Source organism: Vulpes vulpes, chromosome 11 (genome assembly GCF_048418805.1).
Source record: "Vulpes vulpes isolate BD-2025 chromosome 11, VulVul3, whole genome shotgun sequence".
In the NCBI taxonomy this organism is placed as follows: domain Eukaryota; kingdom Metazoa; phylum Chordata; class Mammalia; order Carnivora; family Canidae; genus Vulpes; species Vulpes vulpes.
The window spans coordinates 17,019,993-17,039,230 of NC_132790.1; the positions used below are offsets into that span (position 1 = coordinate 17,019,993).

The following is a 19,238-nucleotide window of genomic DNA, read 5'->3' on the forward strand; positions in this document are numbered from 1 at the left end:
AATACAATCTCCTAAAAAGAAATCCTGCAAAATCATATAAAAATAAGAGCTTTTAAATAGCAAGACCATATAATATAAAGTATTATGACAGCATTCTACAGTTTTCTTTATCCCATTTCACCTGATCACACTATGTTTCACAAATTTTACATAATTTTAAAAGTTTCTGATTTTTATAAATGTGAAAACTGCAGTAAAAAAACAAAAAGGAATTTGTAAACAGTATTTGTTAAATTTACTGACAGGTTTAAGTGTTCTGAAAAGACCCACTTCGCAGTTCCCTCACAAACTACAAATTATGTATCTGCTACAATGGATAAGTTTAAAAATATACATATACCTGATGAGCTCAGGAGAGTGGATAATAGCTTCTACTATATTTTCTCGAATACAATGTCGATCTTCTTCTGGAATTGTGTAAGGGGATATATCCCCTGGTGCTGTTTCCCGATCAGGCCAATACTGTGTTATCATATTTTTCAAATAGATAACACCTAAAATGTAGTCAAAATACAAGAGTATTTACTGTGAAAGCACTGTGAATACCCCCTTTTTAAGTGTTCACACTATCATTTATTTCTTTCAGACCAATCGTTAGTGAAGATACCCTTTTTAAAAATAAAATACTGCATTCTATTTATTTTAAGTTGATAATTAAAATACAAGTTTAATTCCTAAGTAATCAATCACCCCTGAAGTTATTATTAAACATACAGCCTAAGAAACTCTACAAATGCACTATACAAACAAAACTATTAAGACTTTTTACATCACATTTATACTTTTATCCTCCTTTCTATAGGAAAGCTATTTGGCTTAATTTTAAATTTTCTAAGTGATATCTCTAAAGACAAAATCACATACACACACCAATACTGTTTCCACAATTAATAACACTACTATAGACCGAATATTTGTGGCCCCTTCTAATTTGTATTTAAATCCTAAACCCCAGTTTGATGGTATTAGGGGTGAGGCCTTTCTTAGTGATTAATGTCTTTATAGTAGTGACCCTAGAGAGGTTCCTCCCCTTCCAACATGTTGGGTTCTAAGAGCCAGAAAGTGGGTCCTCATCAGACACCAAATCTGCTTGGCTCCTTGATTCTGGACTTAGCCTCCAGAACTGTTGAGGAATATACTTCTATCATTCAGTCTATAGTAATTGTTACAGGAGCCCAAAATGACTAAGACATACAAGGCTGTTATTTTTAATCAGAGAAAAATTACAGCATAAAAATTTTTAGTCTATAAATTTAAGCATTTCATTAATATACCACCTCAAATTCATGTTACTTTATGGGAGAATGTGCTGTGTTCAAAAAGTACATATTACTATTTTCCGTTAGCTATCACACTGCTATCTTGAACTCTACTAGTTAACACAATATGAACTAGATTTTTTTTTGAGCTAAATTGTTAACCATGCTTTTTATCCAGTCCTCTCCCTGCAAATGAGAGAGAGAACCCTCAATCACAAATGTACATAATGTACAGGAAACAGAAATCATTCAAAATCAATCAATCAGTATACTCTACATCAGCTCTTCTCTGATTAGTAATTAACTCTTACCTGGAGTATTACACCTATCTGAGTAAGAATAACTGATATACCTATGATTTTTATATTCTATTTTGCTCTATCTTGGGAATTAAAATAATACTCCACATACAGTATTTCAAAAAGATTGGTTACACATTAAATTACCTTTCAACAAGTTTTAAGACAAACTACACTTATAGTAAAGAACACTGACTCAGTATATGCAACATATTTTAGATTAGTAATATTTCCAGAGTTTTGATTCTTTAGCTACAAAACATAACAAAGATTAAAATTAAGACTTGATATAGCCCCAGGTCTTCTATAGAGCCCCTGAGTACTTCTTTCATAATACAAAAAAGAATGGGGCATATATGTTTATTTGTATAATTATGATTTCATATTTTAAGTTGTTTGGTTTACGAAACACATAAACAAGTGAGAATTGCACTGTAAGAATACCAAGATTCAGTCTATTTCATCCAGGATGCTTGGACTCTGCTACAAAGACAGAATTAATGTGTATCTCTCAGGCCTAGCAGATGAAATCACCATTTACACTAGAATATCATTCAATTATTACAAGAATGCAATTTTTAAAGTAATGATTATATTTAAATTTTTTTGACTAATTCCACAATTTGGCTGCTTCTGGTTGCACACATACTAAGTATACAACTTTCTGGTACAATTTAATTTTGCCAATGTACATAATCAAATCTCAAAATGTTACGGTCCCTCCTAAATGGTCCACTTTCAACATCTTAGTAAAAATTTGAGATTTAAAGGCAAGATTCTTTTTTTTAAAGTAGTTTCAGAGGCAGAATTTAGTGACTCATCAGTTGCATATAACACCCAGTGTGCATTACATCAAGTGCCCTCCTTAATGCCCATCACCCAATTATCCCTTCCCCCCACCCACCTCCAACAACCCCGTTTGTTTCTAGAGTTGAACATCTCTTATGGTTTGCCTCCCTCTCAATTTTCATCGAATTTTTCCTTCCTTTCCCCAATGTTCATCTGTTTTATTTTTCAAATTCCACATACGAGTGAAATCGTATGGTATTTGTCTCTCTAAGGCAAAGATGCTTACCTACAAAATAACCAAATGGGTAAAATGCCAACTTCTTTAGTAAAAGAGAAATGACAGTTAAAATAATCAAAGCAAAGTTTTTCTATTTAATTAGAAATTAAAAAAAAAAAAGATTTACTGCTCACCAGGGTCCAGTGAAATTACTTTATTTTACAGGCCCCCAAAATGTTCCATTATTGTGCTGCTACTTATATACCAATATTTAAAAAATAAATAAATTTAGATGCATTATTTATTTACTGGGTACATTTGGTGTGTCGGGCAATATTTTAGGTACTGTGAATACAACTGTTAATAAATCTAAGATTAAATGCTAACAACTGAGAAATGGTTCACTGCATATGGCACATTATGGTAAATTAGTCACTGAAATAAATTTTAAGACTAATATTATGTAAAGAAAAGGGAAGTGCTTATTATACCTTAAGTGAAGCAAAAAAAATTTTAACAACATTGATGTAGGGAAAAAGAACACCAAAAAATAATACTAGAACATAACTGGTTTCTCTAGAATAGAGAAATTATTAGTATTTTGTATTTGCTATGACAAAATTAATACACCAGCAAATAAAGAACAGGATACTAAAGATGTGAATTCCATTATTTTGCAGACCAATGGATAATATGAGAAGTAGCACATCACATTTTCACAGATTTGGTACTGAGAGAATTGCTCAATATCTTGTTGACACTGCAACTAAGAAATAGTCATCTTCCCTTATGCACAGTTTCACTTTCTGTGGTTTCAGTTATCCTTCATCACCCATAATCAAGAAGCAGATGATCTTTTCTGACATATTATCAGAAGGTCAACAGTAGCCTAGCACCATGTCAAAATGCCTACATCATTTACCTTCCCTTATTTCATTACACAGGCATTTGATCTTTTCACATCATCACAAGGGTGAGAACAGTAAAATAAGATATTTTAAGAGACCACATTCACATACCTCTTATTATAGTATATTGTTATAATTGTTATAATTTATTATTAATTGTGGCTAATCTCTTGCCTAATAACAAATTAAATTTTACCAAAAGTATGTATGTGTAGGCAAGAATGTAGTATATATAGCATTGGTACCATGCAGTTTCAGGCATCCACTGAGGGTTTTAAAATGTAATCAGTCATGGATTGGGGTGGGGGGACTACTTTAGTACTTTTTAAATGATTAAAATAGTAAATGCAAAAGCTGTAAAGAGCAACTGCATAAACAAAGAGGTTTGTTATCTTAGAATCATCCACTGGGTAGGGAAACAGAGAATACAGAGAATCTTTTAATAAACCCTATCAATTTCTCTTTTCAATAAACCCTATCAATTTCTCTTTTCAGCTTCTCTTTTAATTCAACGAAATAACACATTCCTTTAACTCTGCCACCAATACCAAGGCACTAGCTGTTTGTAGTAAACACATGAGGGAAAACTGATTTTCAGGGAAGAAAATCACTGAAGGGCCAACCCAACACACCTCTGCTATTCAATTATGAACCTTTTAAAGAATTGATTTACATAAAACCAAGAAAATAATTCAGCAACTTGCCTGCCTGTCTCACAGGTAAATCCAGTTGTTCCGACATAGTAATCTGAAGCAGTGTTGAAACAAAATTCAGAGACTTGTGTGCCTACAAAACAAAAAATAATAAAAATAATAAAAAAGTTTTAAATTTCTGCAAATATTCTCAGTACTCTATTCCACTGTTTGACTGACACAAAAGGCTACCCACCTGCAAGTTGGTCCCAGCTTTACTTCCCCCATCACTCACCAACAATGAATAAAAAAAAAATTAATAACCTAACTCCTAAAATATTTTAGATGTTTACATTTGCCTGCATACTGCTCCACTTCCCACTTATCCTAACTAGCATTCTTAACTTACACTGAACAGCAACAGCTCAAAAACAATATCCTCTGCAATACCTATTTCCCCAATTCAGTAATAATTTCTCCAAAGAGATGTTTTGAGTGACCAGACTAAATCAGTAAAAATTAATAGCCTGGGAAGTGGTTTCCAAGGTGCTAATAATGTTTTATTTTTGAATATGGCTATTTTACCTCAGTGTGTTCAGTTTGTGAAAATTAATCAAGTGTACCCTTACAATGACTATTCTGTATGTATGCTATATTTAAACAGAAAATTTAAAAATCAAAAAAAATTTTTTTAAGATTTTATTTATTTGACACAGAGTGAGAGTGAACAAGCACAAGGAGGAGGAACGGGAGAGAAAGAAGAAGGTTCCCCACAGAGGAGGGAGCCCAACATGGGGCTCAATCCCAGGATCTTGAGATCATGACCTGAGCAGAAGGCAGATGCTTAACCAACTGAGCCACTCAGGCGTTCTAAAATCAAAGTTTTGAATATACAATAAAAGTAGGATACAAACTATATGATAATAATAAATACATTTATATGAAATTCCAATACAACATATACAGAAAATAATGAAATATACCCAGAATGTTAATATGTTATCTCTCATGTGGTGGGATTATAAAGGAGCTATTCTTTACATGTTTTCTATTTTGCAGTTTATACTACAGACCCTGGTAACGTTCATTAACAGTATAAAAAAGTTACTTAATGATTCCTAAATTGTCATATTTGCTTCTGGTTTTTAGAAAAAGAACTGAACATTCAAGCTATATCCCTTCTTGAATGTTTTCAGAGTAGCATTCCCTCTCCCCAAATATAACTACCACCTATGTCATCTCTTCATTTCAGCCCAAGTTTTAGCATGTTTTCTTAACATATACACATAAACAACTGTAACTTTTATTTTAGTTTCTTCTTTATAGACTCCTCCCCCCAATATTCCACAAAAACATTCTTAGAAACAGAAAAATTTCCCTCTGGATATAAAAAATTTATTCTACATTAGAACCTGGAATTCTGTCACTCCAAAAATTGTTTCTTCAGACGTTCCGGGTGTATGACACCACGCCAGGAGCTAAGTATACAAGGGTTGAAACAAAACAATAAGGCTCTGTGACCCCATTGAAACTTAAAAGTTTAATGTGAAGGATAGTAAAAACAAGTAATTATAATAAAGTACAGTAGAAGGGGTAGAGACACTATTAAAGAATCAAAAGGAGAATCTTCTAACCTCAGAAAAAAATGCTTAAATTTAAGACATGAATGGGAGTAGTTAAATGGATGAAGGACAGTTATCTGCCCTTTCCAGTACTCCAACCACCATTAACCACTATAACTTTCTTGAAACATCCTTCCACCTAAGCAATTCATAGACCGCTTTTCCTGGTCTTTTCCTTCTCAAATTACTTTGGTTTCTTATGCTATTTAAACTATAACTGCTCAAGTCATGGGCCATCTTTTACACTCCCCAGCTGATTTCATCCAACCACGGTCTTTAAATACTATCTACTTGTCAAATACATGATTTCCAGTCCAGGTCACTCTTAAGAGACCTATTTAATATCCCTACCTGCACAGGCCTCTCAAATTTATACTGTTCAAAGCATCTTCTCCCCTGAAAGCTGTGTTTCTACTTTCTTGTACTACTTCTCCCCATCTTTTTCATCACTATCCTCAGTCACTTAGGTCAAATACCTGAATGACCTCTTTAATACTTCCCTCTTTTTTACCCCAATTAAATGCATCAGGACCCGTCAATTCTTTATACAAAATACTCATATAATATACCCACTTTCTCCATTCCCACTAATATCAACCTAGTCCAAATGACTATCATCTTTCTTAACTATTCCCCACTCTCCTGCTCATTCTCCATTTGTCAGCAAAGGTCTTTAATTTTTTTTTTTTTATTTATTTATGATAGGCACACAGTGTGAGAGAGAGAGAGAGGCAGAGACACAGGCAGAGGGAGAAGCAGGCTCCATGCACCGGGCGCCTGACGTGGGATTCGATCCCGGGTCTCCAGGATTGCGCCCTGGGCCAAAGGCAGGCGCCAAACCGCTGCGCCACCCAGGGATCCCAGCAAAGGTCTTTAAAATTGTAAACTAATCCCCTTTAAAAAAAAAATTTTTTTTTTAAATAGCTTTCTACTCGACTTCCCAAAGCCTATTTAATATTTAAGGGCCTGCATTATCTTGCCCCTGTCTATTTCTTCAGTCTCATTTAGAGAAACTTTCTTACTTCCCACTTTAGCAGCCTTCTTTAGGTTCTTTTAACAAACATAATTACTACATTTCTGAGTCTTGTACATTTTATGACTTTCTACCTATAACACTCTTCTCTCCAGTGTTCCAGCAGGGTTAACTGGTTCACAGCTTCATTCTTTGAGTCTCCTCCTAAACATTTAGAGAAGGCTTTGATTGATCATTCAAGCTAAAGTAGGGCTCCCTATTATTAGTCTCATAATCTCGGGGGTTTTTTTCCTCCATACCATTTATTACATATTTGTAATTATTATATATATAGACTGGTTTATGTCTGCCTCTGCTGTTAATTAGATTTTAAGCTTCACTGATAGGAACTATACTATTTGTAAACCCAGGTCCTCATGACTCTTGGCATTTAAGGTATTTAACAAATTTATTATATGAAGAACTAAAATGAAACAACTATAAAAATGCCTTGGAAGCAGCTGTGATCACCTAGGGGCAGTGCAGTGTAAAAAAGTGTTTATATTAAAGAGATAAATGGGCCCACAAAGGACACTACTATCCACACTACTAGTAGGGAACTTTTTAGGTTACTTATAGTATATATCTTATCTCCTGCATCAAATTATGAATTCCTGGAATGGACAGTCTGATTACAAATACAGGTGATGCTACTTCCAACATTTTTAACTCTTGAGCAAGTTGATTCAGTAAATCTAAGACTTAATTACAAAATTAGTGTAACAAAAGGTGCTTCACAAGATGATTATAAGGAATAAGTAAAATATGTGAAAATATTACAGTAAATGTCAAGTAACAAATTTCTGTTGTTTTTATCTCCATTGACAATAGAATCTCATCTACCTCAGAGTATATTCTAAAGTCAGTAGGGGATAAACTGAAAATTGCCAAATGGTCCTCTAGTTCTTTAAATCACCTATAGGGCAGCCCCGGTAGCGCAGCGGTTTAGCACCGCCTGCAGCCCAGGGTGTGATCCTGGAGACCCTGGATCGAGTCCCACGTCAGGCTCTCTGTATTATGCCTGCTTCTCTCTCTGCCTCTCTCTCTCTCTGTCTCTATGAATAAATAAATAAAATCTTTAAAAAATAAATAAATGAATGAGTAAATAAATAAATCGCCTATAAAATACAATATATGGGGTTTTGTAAATAAGTTCTCTTGAGGTCCCAATACCACATTTTTTTCCTTGTGAGTTGAAAATGACTGCTTTCTATGATTGGAACCCCAAATAAAGTTGTTGGATTATGTTCAGGGGTCATGTTAAAATAACAAAAACCACCACAACTACCACTGTTTCTGTTGGCTCCCCACATATGCATCCACCTGTGAGTTAAAAGTGAGCCATGTGCCACTAACTATATCTTCCTACAAGCACAATAGGTACTCCACAAATGTTACACTAACAAAAGAATTTTATCAACTTCTAACTTAAGGTTTAAATATAAAAAATAAAATCCCAGGGGAACCTTTTGAACCAGTTGGTTAAACATCTGCCTTTGGTTCAGGTCATGATTTCCAGATCCTGGGAGTGAGCCCTGCTCAGTGAGAGTCTACTTCTCTCTCGTCTCTCATCTCTCTCTCTCAAATAAAATCTTTAAAAAATAAAATAAAACCCCAAGGTAAATATTTTTATCATCTTGGTGGAAAAAAAGCTAATCATGACACCAAAAGACTGAAAGCCATAAAAATAGTTTTCATATCAAGTAAATAAAAAAGTAAGATTTTTATATGTTCCACTCTCTCATCAGTATAAACAGTGTTTAAAAAAGCGGAGGGGGTGGGGAGATATCTGCAACATCTGAGGAAGAGTTAAAATCACTCCAAAACAAAAATTAGCAAATATATGCAGGCAATTTACAAAAAAATCTGTACAAGTGGACACTCCTACCTGAAAACAATATATGCAAAGCATCAAAGTGCTAGTGAGAATGTGAAAAAAAAAAAATGGAACTCATACACAATGCTGGTAGATTGTGCATAAAATGGTACAATCATACTGGAAAACTGGCAGTTTCACACATGCACCTACTTTACAACCTAGCAATTTTAGTTTTATATACCCAAGAAAATAAGTGCTTATGTCCACAATACCTGTGCACTGATAAGTGAATGTATAAACAAACTATGGTACAATTCATACAATGAAAAACTACACAGTAACTTAAAAAAAAAAAGCCTAACTATGCAATCAAGCAATAATATGGACCTCAAAAAAACATGTTAAGAAGCTAGACTACTTAGGTACATACCATGTGATTTTATTTATATGAAGTTCAAAGATAGGCAAGTCTAATTTATAGCTAACAGAAATCAGAATAATGGTAACCTGAAGGAGGAAAGGTATCAACTGGGAAAGTCTCAAGGGAAAGTTCTAAGCCAACAGAGATGTTATATAAATTTGGATCTGAATAGTGGTACCTAGGTAAAAATGGAATGGGCTATACATATTTGAGCTTAATGTTACATGTGAATTATGCCTCAATTTTAAAAAATTAACTAGACTTTTATCTGAACATTTACAGCAGCATTATTAATAATAGCCCAAAAGTAGAAACAACCCACAAGTACACCAACTGATGAAGGGATAAGCAAAATAAGGCATATCCATACATGTGATGAAATATTATTTCGTAGTGAAAAGAATGAAGCACTGATATATACTACAACATATGTGAACCTTAAAAATACATTTTGTGAAAGGCACCAGTACCTTAGGAAGGGGGGTTTGCAGGGGGTAGAGAGGGGGACCACTAACAGTTTGGAGTTTCTTTTTGGGGTGATGAAAATGTTCTAAAGTTTGTGGATGGGACGCCTGGATGGCTGAGCAGTTAAGCATCTGCCTCCGGGTCAGGGTGTGATCCTGGAGTCCCGGGATGGAGTCCCACATCGGGCTCCCTGCATGGAGCCTGCTTCTCCGCCTCTCTTTGTATGTGTCTTTCGTGAATAAATAAATAAAATCTTAAAAAAAAAAGTTTGTGGTGATGGTTGCATAACTGAATATACTAAAAGCCACTGAACTGGAGGGGCACCGGGGTGGCTCAGTCTTTTAAGCATCCCACTTAGGCTCAGGTAATGATCTCAGGGTCCTAGGATGGAGAAGAGCATCAGGCTCCCTGTTCAGGGTGGAGTCTGCTTCTGCCTCTCTGTCTGCCCCTGCCCCCCTGCCCCCAGCCCCTATCTCATACACTCATGTTCTAATAAATAAATAAAATCTTAACAACACAGTGGAAACTTTAAGTAGTTGACTTCAATAAAGTTATAATAAAAAAAATCAACAAAACTGAACTATTAAAATAAGTACTTATTTTATTACTCTTTTAAGTCACTTTGCCTTCAAAAACACACAAGTAGAAGTCTAAAAGGTACAACAGGAAATGTGTTACTTTCAGACAGCTGAGCTAGACCAAAGGGTAAGAAAGTCATTTCTGGCAGCAGAAGTAACAAGCAAATTCAACCTGGATGGATATCTACCTACCTGCCCCATACAAATTTCCATCCAGCTGAAATCTCTAATGCCTTATAGTCTCCCAAAGAAAGTTAGCAAATAGACATAAAGTAATACTATCAGACATGAAATTCTCAAGAAAATCTGAGTAATTATGGTATTCTCAACAAGTAAACATTGATACAGGCCTCAAGATGCTACAATAAATGTTTTAGAGTACGAGTTAGGGTATAAACGTAAACTGTTGGCATTAGTTAATAGAGGCCCTTCTTTGGGACGCCTGGGTGGCTCAGTGGTTGAGCACCTGCCTTCAGCCCAGGGCCTGATCCTGGAGTCCCAGGATCGAGTTCCACATAGAGCTCCCTGCATGGAACCTGCTTCTCCCTCTGCCTATGTCTCTGCCTCTCTCTCTCTGGGTCTCTCATGAATAAATAAATAAAATCTTTAAAAAAAAGGGGGGGGGGCTATTAAAAAATAAGGCCCTTCTTCAAGCTCCTGGTTTCCAGCAATCAGAGAACCAGGAAAACTGAAGCAACAAATGGGTCATTTATACATCATTAGGTAGAACTAAAACTGCCAATACTCAAGTTAAAAAGGTAACACAAAGCTACCTTTCTATACAACTTCTTACCTTCTCATTATTTGTCATTAACCCAGATAATTTGACATTCACCTTTAATTCATTTCATCAAAATTCCTCAACAGCCACAACTCCATCTCCTTTTCCTTTACCTCCATTCTATCTATTGGTACTTACAATGTGTCAGACACTACAGAGATGAAAGATCACTATAAGATAGGTTGGGGTATTAATAATTCTACCTGGACTAACAGGTAAAATTTTGCATTAAAACGATTTAAACCCATAGAGATGGGGAGACAAGATTTTTAAAAGGAAAAGTTTAAGGTTAAAGAGATTTATATTAAGGGATGCCTGGGTGGCTCAGTGGTTAAGCGTCTGCCTTTGGCTCAGGACCGGATCCTGGGGTCCACGGATTGAGTCCCACATCAGGCTCCCTGCATGGAGCCTGCCTCTCCCTCTGCCTGTGTCTCTGCCTCTCTCTCTTGCTGTCTCTCATGAATAAATAAAATTTTTAAAAAAGAGATTTATATTAAGAGAATGAAAAACAACAATGAAAGACAAAAATGAATAGGTAAGGGATGCCTGGGTAGCTCTGCGGTTGAGAGTATGCCTCCAGCTCAGGGTGATTCTAGTCCCAGGATCAAGTCCCACATTGGGATCCCTATGGGGAGCCTGCTTCTCCCTCTGTATCTCTCATGAATAAATAAATAAAATCTTAAAAAAAAAAAGAATAGGTAAATTGTGACCAAATCGAGACCTATATTAAGTGTGAACTTTTTTTTTTTTTTTTGAAATTTTTACACAATCAGATAAAGATAGGGTCTTTTTTTTTTTAAGATTTTATTTATTTATTCATGAGAGACAGAGAAGCAGAGAGAGAAGCAGGCTCCCTATAGGGAGCCCCATTCAGGACTCAATTCCATGACCCCAGAATCATGCTGAGTGGAAGGCAGATGTTCAACTACTAAGTCACCCAGGCGTCCCGGATGACACAGTCTTAAAGCAGTACCAAGGATGTAATTCTAGAATAGATGACTATAAAACATCATAAGTGGAAAGCTATTATTACTAGGTATTAATAGGCCTAAAAAACTTCTACTCCATGGGCAGCTTCCCCTATTCTCCAAAGTAAGTACAACTTTACAAAAGAAAAAAATAAATACACATACTCACATAAACAAATTTCCCCAGACCCTACTAACCCTTTAACCTACAGTCTTTTCCCCATCCCCTTACTAGCATTCTAACTGTATCAGAAAATTGCTTTCTCCGAGGTTACCAATATTTTAAAAGCTTTTCCCTCCAAAGTCTTCATTCTGCTTTAATTTCTCTCATTTAGAAATGTCAACCTTTTGTTTCCTAATAGCTTTTTACTTATTACATAAGTAATTCATGTTCACTGGTAGAAAATCTATGAAATTCATTTAAGTAAAAAGGAAACTAAGTTCCTACAACGAACCTTCTTACTTAAAATTCCTTTTCCTGGCTTCCTCCTACTTTTATGCACAATTCTCCAGTCTCCTTTTTCCTGTTTCTTAAAGTTCCAAAAAACGGGCATGGCCAACAATGAAGCCATCCAGTTCACCCCACACCTCTAGTTCATACTCCTTTCCTCACAATTTACCCAGAAAAATAAGTTTTCTACTGTTGCTTTCTCTCATAACCTTCAATTCCACATTCCCGATTGCCTGCTATACATTTTTTTAAAAGATTTTATTTATTCATTTATGAGAGAGAGAGAGAGAGAGAGACAGGCAGAGGGAGAAGCAGGCTCCATGCAGGGAGCCCAACATGGGACTCAATCCCGGGACTCCAGGATCACGCCCTGGGCTGAAGGCAGGCACTAAACCTCTGAGCCACCCAGGATCCCCCTGCTATACATTTTCTATCTGATGTTTACCACATCCTCAAACGTGACTTAAAACTTAAGTTGTTTTCTTCAGTATCAATTGCCCCTCTAGACCTACATTTTCCAAGAGAATTACCTGATGTCAGTATCTTTCATAGTAACCCTTTAAGAGGTAATTTTTTATTTCCCTTCTTTGGAATGCAACCAAAGAGAGCTTCAATTAGCTACTGTACTTTACACTATTTTTAAGGAAAAAGACAAGCATGAGGGCACTATGACATCAAAATATATGCATGAAAACAACCAGATAATTTTAAGAGCAAAGGGATTTTTCTTTTTTTTTAAAAAAAGATTGTATTTATTTATTCAGCAAAGGGATTTTTTTTTTTTAAAGACTGTATTTATTTATTCATGAGAGACAGAGAGAGGGAGGCAGAGACATAAGCAGAGGAAAAAGCAGGCTCTCTCTGCAGGAGCCAGATGTGGGACTGGTTCCTGGACCCTGGGATCAGGCCCTGAGTCAAGGCAGATGCTCAACCACTGAGCCACCCAGGCGTCCCAAGAGCAACGGGATTTCTAACTTTTCTGCTTTACTAAAAAATTTGACAGACGGGGCGCCTCAGTGGCACAGTCCATTAAGCATCTGACTCTTGGTTTCTGCTCAGGTCATGATCTCAGGGTCGTGATATGGGGCTGCTACAGTCTGCTTAAGACTCTCTCCTCCCTGTCTCCCCCAACCTCCCACGCTCTCTCTCAAATCAATCAATCTTAAAAGAAGAATTTGACAAAGACAAATATTCTATTTACACGAAATATTAGGCAGAGAGAGGTTAAGTCATCATAGTGGTAGAATTAGGACCAAGTTGAGACTCTTCATTATGTCTTTCAGTTTTTCATTAAATAGTGGTAATACTTAAATGCTTTTCAAAAAAATAAGTAAATAAAAATTTAAAAATGCTTTTCAACCAAGGAGTTTAAAAAAAACTTAATTACAAATTACCTTAACCAAATTAACCAAAAGAAAAAAAACCCACTTTAAATCAAACTCATCATTAATGTGCCACTGATAGAAGCAAATAATAAGTTAAATACTATGTGCATCTATATCTAAAAGAGAAACTTACTTATGAATATTAATGCCAGTGATATCTTTCTTTCAGATCTTTAACATGCTGTCACTGAATAATTTCCTGTGTAACAGCCAAAGTATACAGGGACTTTCCCTCTCCTAAATTCAAAACAGCATCTACTTAGAGATATTCCTAATTAAGGAATGTTACTGGGCAGCCCGGATGGCTCAGCAGTTTAGGGCTGCCTTCAACCCGGAGCATGATTCTGGAGACCCGGGATGGGGTCCCGCGTCGGGCTCCCTGCATGCAGCCTGCTTCTCCCTCTGCCTGTGTCTCTGCCTCTCTCTCTCTCTGTGTCTCTTGTGGATAAATAAATAAAATCTTAAAAAAAAAAAAAAAAAAAAAGGAATGTTACCTGTTCAGACTACAGACTATTCTGTCTTCCAAAAATATACATTATATTCCCATAAATATTTTGCTGAATTTCTAGACATGCCAAATTGTACTACAAACATGCCATCATTTCGAACTTTTCCAGACCTAATATTTTCATTACTTGAACATTTCATAAGTCCTTTAATAAAACAAAATCAAACTCACCACTTATGAATAAAATATATCACTTATAGTAGTAACTGTAATCATTTGTGAAAATCCTAGAAGTGACTCAGGTGGTCTATGAATTTAAAGGGTAAACACAAAGAAGTATCAAGAAACTTATCAAAGCCATTTTCACTTACTTTTTCACATAAAGTATGTGAGAAAGCAGCATTTCTATCTACATAAACATGTTATAGCACATTAAGTTTAGGAACTGAAAGTTTAAAAGGCTCCTAGGTAAGCCTTTTAATTCTACTTAAGGCATTTTTCTTGCTGCAAGTTTAAGAGGGAAAGAATACTCATGCTAAGATCATATCTGCCTTAAGCAAAGTCAGATTTAATAGTTTTCTTATCCAAAACTTACACATAGCTCTATTATAAGTCTCAACCACATGTATTGTGAGGGCCGTGTTGACTATGAAACTCCAGAAAGGCAGGAATCACGAATTTCTTTATCAACCACTTAGCTCACGGCCTATCAAAAGACATTTGCTATTAAATGAACCAGAGGAGCCTGAGTCTGGGTAGTGCAGTCAGTGAAATGCCTGACTCGGTTTCAGCTCAGGTTATCTCAGGGTCATTAAGATCAAACCCGTGTAGGGCTCTGCACTGAGCTCGGCTGGCTTAAGATTCTCTCTCCCTCTCCCTCTGCCCCTCCCCTGCTCTCTCTCTCAAATTAAAAAAAAAAAAAAAAAAAAAAAAGAACCAGATTGGGAACTGTTATTCGGAATAAACATTAAAAAAAAATTTTTCCTGACATTACACTTATAATTTCAGTTCAAATCTAAGCTTCATTTGAGAACTTGTGTAGGACTCTGTCTTGTGTACAGTATTGTATCCCCAGCATGAAGACAGAATTTGCCACATGATAAGCACTCAAATATTTTTTCAAGTATTTTTAAAATATTTGAAAACAATCAGAAATAATGAGTTGTTGAATAGTCCATTCTCAGCTAATCTCCCAAGATTAAAAAAACACCATCTACAGATTTTATTGCCACTGGAGAGAAGTTCAAAGTCAGTGAACTTTTAGAGTAGAAGAGACAGGGCAGCCCGGGTGGCTCAGTGGTTTAGCGCTGCCTTCAGCCCAGGGCATGATCCTGGAGACCGGGGATCGAGTCCCACATTGGGCTCCCTGCATGAAGCCTGCTTCTCCCTCTGCCTGTGTCTCTGCCTCCCTCTCTCTCTCTGTGTTTGTCATGAATAAATAAAATTAAAAAAAAAAAAAAAGAGAGAGAGGAGAGAGAGAAGTGACAACAATCATCTAGTTCAAATAAAATTAAAATAGGGGATCCCTGGGTGGTGCAGCGGTTTGGCGCCTGCCTTTGGCCCGGGGCGCGATCCTGGAGACCCGGGATCGAATCCCACATCGGGCTCTCTGCATGGAGCCTGCTTCTCCCTCTGTCTATGTCTCTGCCTCTCTCTCTCTCTCTCTCTCTCTGTGACTATCATGAATAAATAAATTTTAAAAAAATTAAAAAATAAAAAAATTAAAAAAAATAAAAATAAAATAGTTAAAATTTAAGGACAAATATATATAACTAGGTGTTAAAAAGGAGAGTTTTCAATTTACAAAGTCCCAAAGAAGGTCTGAGTAGGAAAAGATGGCATTTAAGATGGGATTAATAAGATCTGTGAACAAGAAAACTTATTTTTAGGTGGTAAGAGCTTAACAGGAGGGGTTGGCACACAAGCAAAGGTTTGTATATAAAGGTTTCCACTGAAGAACACTGACAGCTAAAGCAGGAAGAATGCAGAAAGACTATTGTCTACTATAATAATCTGCCAAAACCTTCAGAGATATCTTAACTTTATCTTATAAATGAAGAAACAAGTATTTCTGAGTAAGTGAATGAGAGGGAGAGTAGGAAGTAGCAAACAGTCTCTGGAAACATAATATACAATGAATGTTGAATGAATACCAAATGTCGCGTGTATTTAAAAAAATTTTTTTTAAACTCTACCTATAGATATACAGAAGTCAATTAATCTCAAGGTATATAATTTAAATGATAAATGACAGATTCCTGTACACAAATCTACTTTTCTAAAGATTTTATTTGTTATTCATGAGAGACACAGAGAGAGAGAGGCAGAGATATAGGCAGAGAGAGAAGCAGGCTTCCTATAGGAAGCCTGATGTGGGGACTCCATTCTGAGACTAAGGGATCATGCCCTGAGCTGAAGGCAGACGTTCAACCATTGAGCCACCCAGGCATCCCACAAATCTACTTTAAAGACTGAAAGACATTTCTATTACTCAAGTTCTTATTTCTCTTTGCATATAAGTAATTGCTGAGAGTCCATAGTGTGCCAGGCACTGTGTTTATAATTGTGCTAATTTTTGTGTTACAGTAATGCTACTAATGATCTTACTATTCAGACATCTGTGTTCCTTCTCCATTAGTGCTGATCATTTTCCACTGAAATATACAACTACTACAGTTAGACTGAGACAGGAAATAAAACGCATGGCACAGTAGATGGGTTAATCAGTTGGCACTTATGCAGTAGTTCAGATAACCTGGAAAGAACTTATTAGGTGCCAAATACTTTCCTGAAGTTTTTACATGCCTCATCTCACTCAACCCACATGACATTATGACATACATACTATTACTACTTTTATCTTACGCATAAGGAAAATGGTGCTTAGAAGTTAAATAACTTTCCTAACATCCCTCAGCTAGTACAGAACACTTCATAGTTTAAAAAAAAAAAAAAATCCAGTAACTAAGTGGGTTCTCAATCATATTTCCAAGAATTCTTGTACTTTTTATCGGTTTTTGAGCCAAAAGCTTGTTACATGATGATATTTCAAATTGGGACATGACAACGTGGTCCAACACTGTAACAGCAATTGAGAGGGAAAAAAAAAATCAAAATTCATGCCATGCCACAGAGTTAAGTCAGTAAGGAGTATTAAATATATCTTGAAATTTCTGCCGAAAAGAGTCTTTACTGTGGTCTCTAGTAGTTTAACGGAACTTTCTTAATTTTATCTATATGTAACATAAAAATATATAAATGGTTTAAATACCCTTAATTTGAGGGTGTAATTTGAGGGTGGTTTAACAGAGCTAAAGCCCATATTATTATCTACCCTAATGAAGTAAAGCCTAACACTGACAAATCAAAGAACTGCTGTAACAAAAGACAAATCCACACCTTGTAAAACTTAAAATTATACTAGTGAAACTAAATAAAATATGTATGATAAACCAGTGCTATGGAGAAAAATAAATGAAGGGAGATGTAGAGTGTCTGGAATGTTGTATTCAGGGGAATTCCTCGGTGATAACGGAGACAGCTGAACAATGATAGAAGAGATCAAGTCTAGGAGATTACTGAAATAAAACAGTTCCAAGAAGATGGAACAGTCAAGTGCAATCACTGTAAGGCAAGAAAACTTTGTTTTTAACTATCTGCATTATAATAACATTTGATATTTTTATACTTGATAACATTTACAATTTTTATACTTAGTGATCACTTCAATTAGCTTAAGCGATTCACTCAAATGTCAATCATCTTTTTCTTTTAACTAAATGAACCAAAATATAATTCCAATTGACTAAAAGCAGTATGGAATGATTGCTTCCTGTCTTATCCAAAGCAAGAAGAGCCTGACAGAAATAAACTGTTACTTCCTCATTCTTACTACAGTTAACCTTCTTCAAGACTTATCCGGGATCTGTTTCCTAAATCAAGGTTCTGCCACAAAAAAAAAAAAAAAGTCAAAGCAAGTAAGCATTCAAATGGAAGCACTTGATTAAAATTGAATGAAGACTAAAGATAAGAATTTTCTAATTAAAAGAAAAGTTATCTTAGGAAAAATTACTAAAAAAATCAAGATGAAATAATGGAAAGAAATTTCAAAATGTAAACAGCTAAGAATCAGAGAAATAAAGGCTAGACCACAAATTTTGTCAGAAGAGCACTGTTCAATATTCCAGAGTACTCCAAAATCTTAACAGAAGCTTAACAGTTAAGTTAAAAATGCTACACTATTTTGATTATTCATCTTCTAAAAATCAGCCTATGAAATATTTATCCCAGGTCTCAAGTATAAGATGTCAGTGTATACTACTAGACATTCAATATCTGCTTGAGGAATGAATGAATTTCAAATTTTTCTATAAGGGAACCAACTCTTTTTTTCAAATAATTTTTAAAATTAACAATTACATACAGCATGTATAGTCAGAATAATAAAATCATGGTAGAAATCATTGACTAAATTTTTGGGGCACCTAAACTTACCTATGCATGAATACTTCATAGACAAAATAACGTTCATCTTAACCTGTATGTATCTCTCACAAAACAAAACAAAGTGATCTATAACTCCCTCCATAGTTTCATAATGGTTCAAAATGGGAATGTATTTCAGTGAATTATTTTATACCCAAAAGAAATCTAAGCTCCTCCCAAGGTGACTTTGAGCCTAACAATTTGGGGGGGGGGGGGCTGGTTCATTGGGTAAAGTAGGGGACTCTGGATCTTGAGGTTGTGGATTGGATGCAGGGATTAATCACAAAATCTTTTTTAAAAAATTGAGCATCACTCTTGGTATGATCTAATGACAGTTGCACTTACATATGTAAGATTTAACTTTTTTATTTTATTTTATTTTTAAAAGATTTTATTTATTTATTCATGAGAGACAGAGACACAGGCAGAGGGAGAAGCAAGCTCCATGCAGGGAGCCAGATGCAGAACTGGATCCCGGGACCCCAGGATCATGCCCTGAGCCAAAGGCAGATTCTTAACGACTGAGCCACCCAGGCGTCCCTAACTTTTTTATTTTAAAATAATTTTACACTTAATTTGCGTAAACTTTCTGGGTAGGCTTCTTATAAAAATATAAGTTTCTTGAGGGCAGAGATCTCTAAAAACAGCCTTATACACTGAAGATGTCCAATTAGGAATACTCCTGTGGCTTCTGAGAAG

At 35.6% G+C, this 19,238-nt stretch overlaps 1 protein-coding gene across 23 annotated transcripts in view; it reads right to left on the reverse strand.

Moving 5' to 3' along the window:
* The window catches only part of IPO7 (importin 7), an 88,014-nt gene that overhangs the window by 34,886 nt on the left and 33,890 nt on the right, over positions 1-19,238 (reverse strand). For all 23 annotated transcript variants that reach the window (XM_072727299.1, XM_072727322.1, XM_072727307.1 and 20 more), the window contains 2 exons: positions 4,177-4,258; positions 341-494 (listed from right to left, as the gene is read on the reverse strand). In XM_072727299.1, coding sequence (XP_072583400.1) covers positions 341-494; positions 4,177-4,258 — 236 coding nt within the window. The remainder of the gene's footprint in view (positions 1-340; positions 495-4,176; positions 4,259-19,238) is intronic.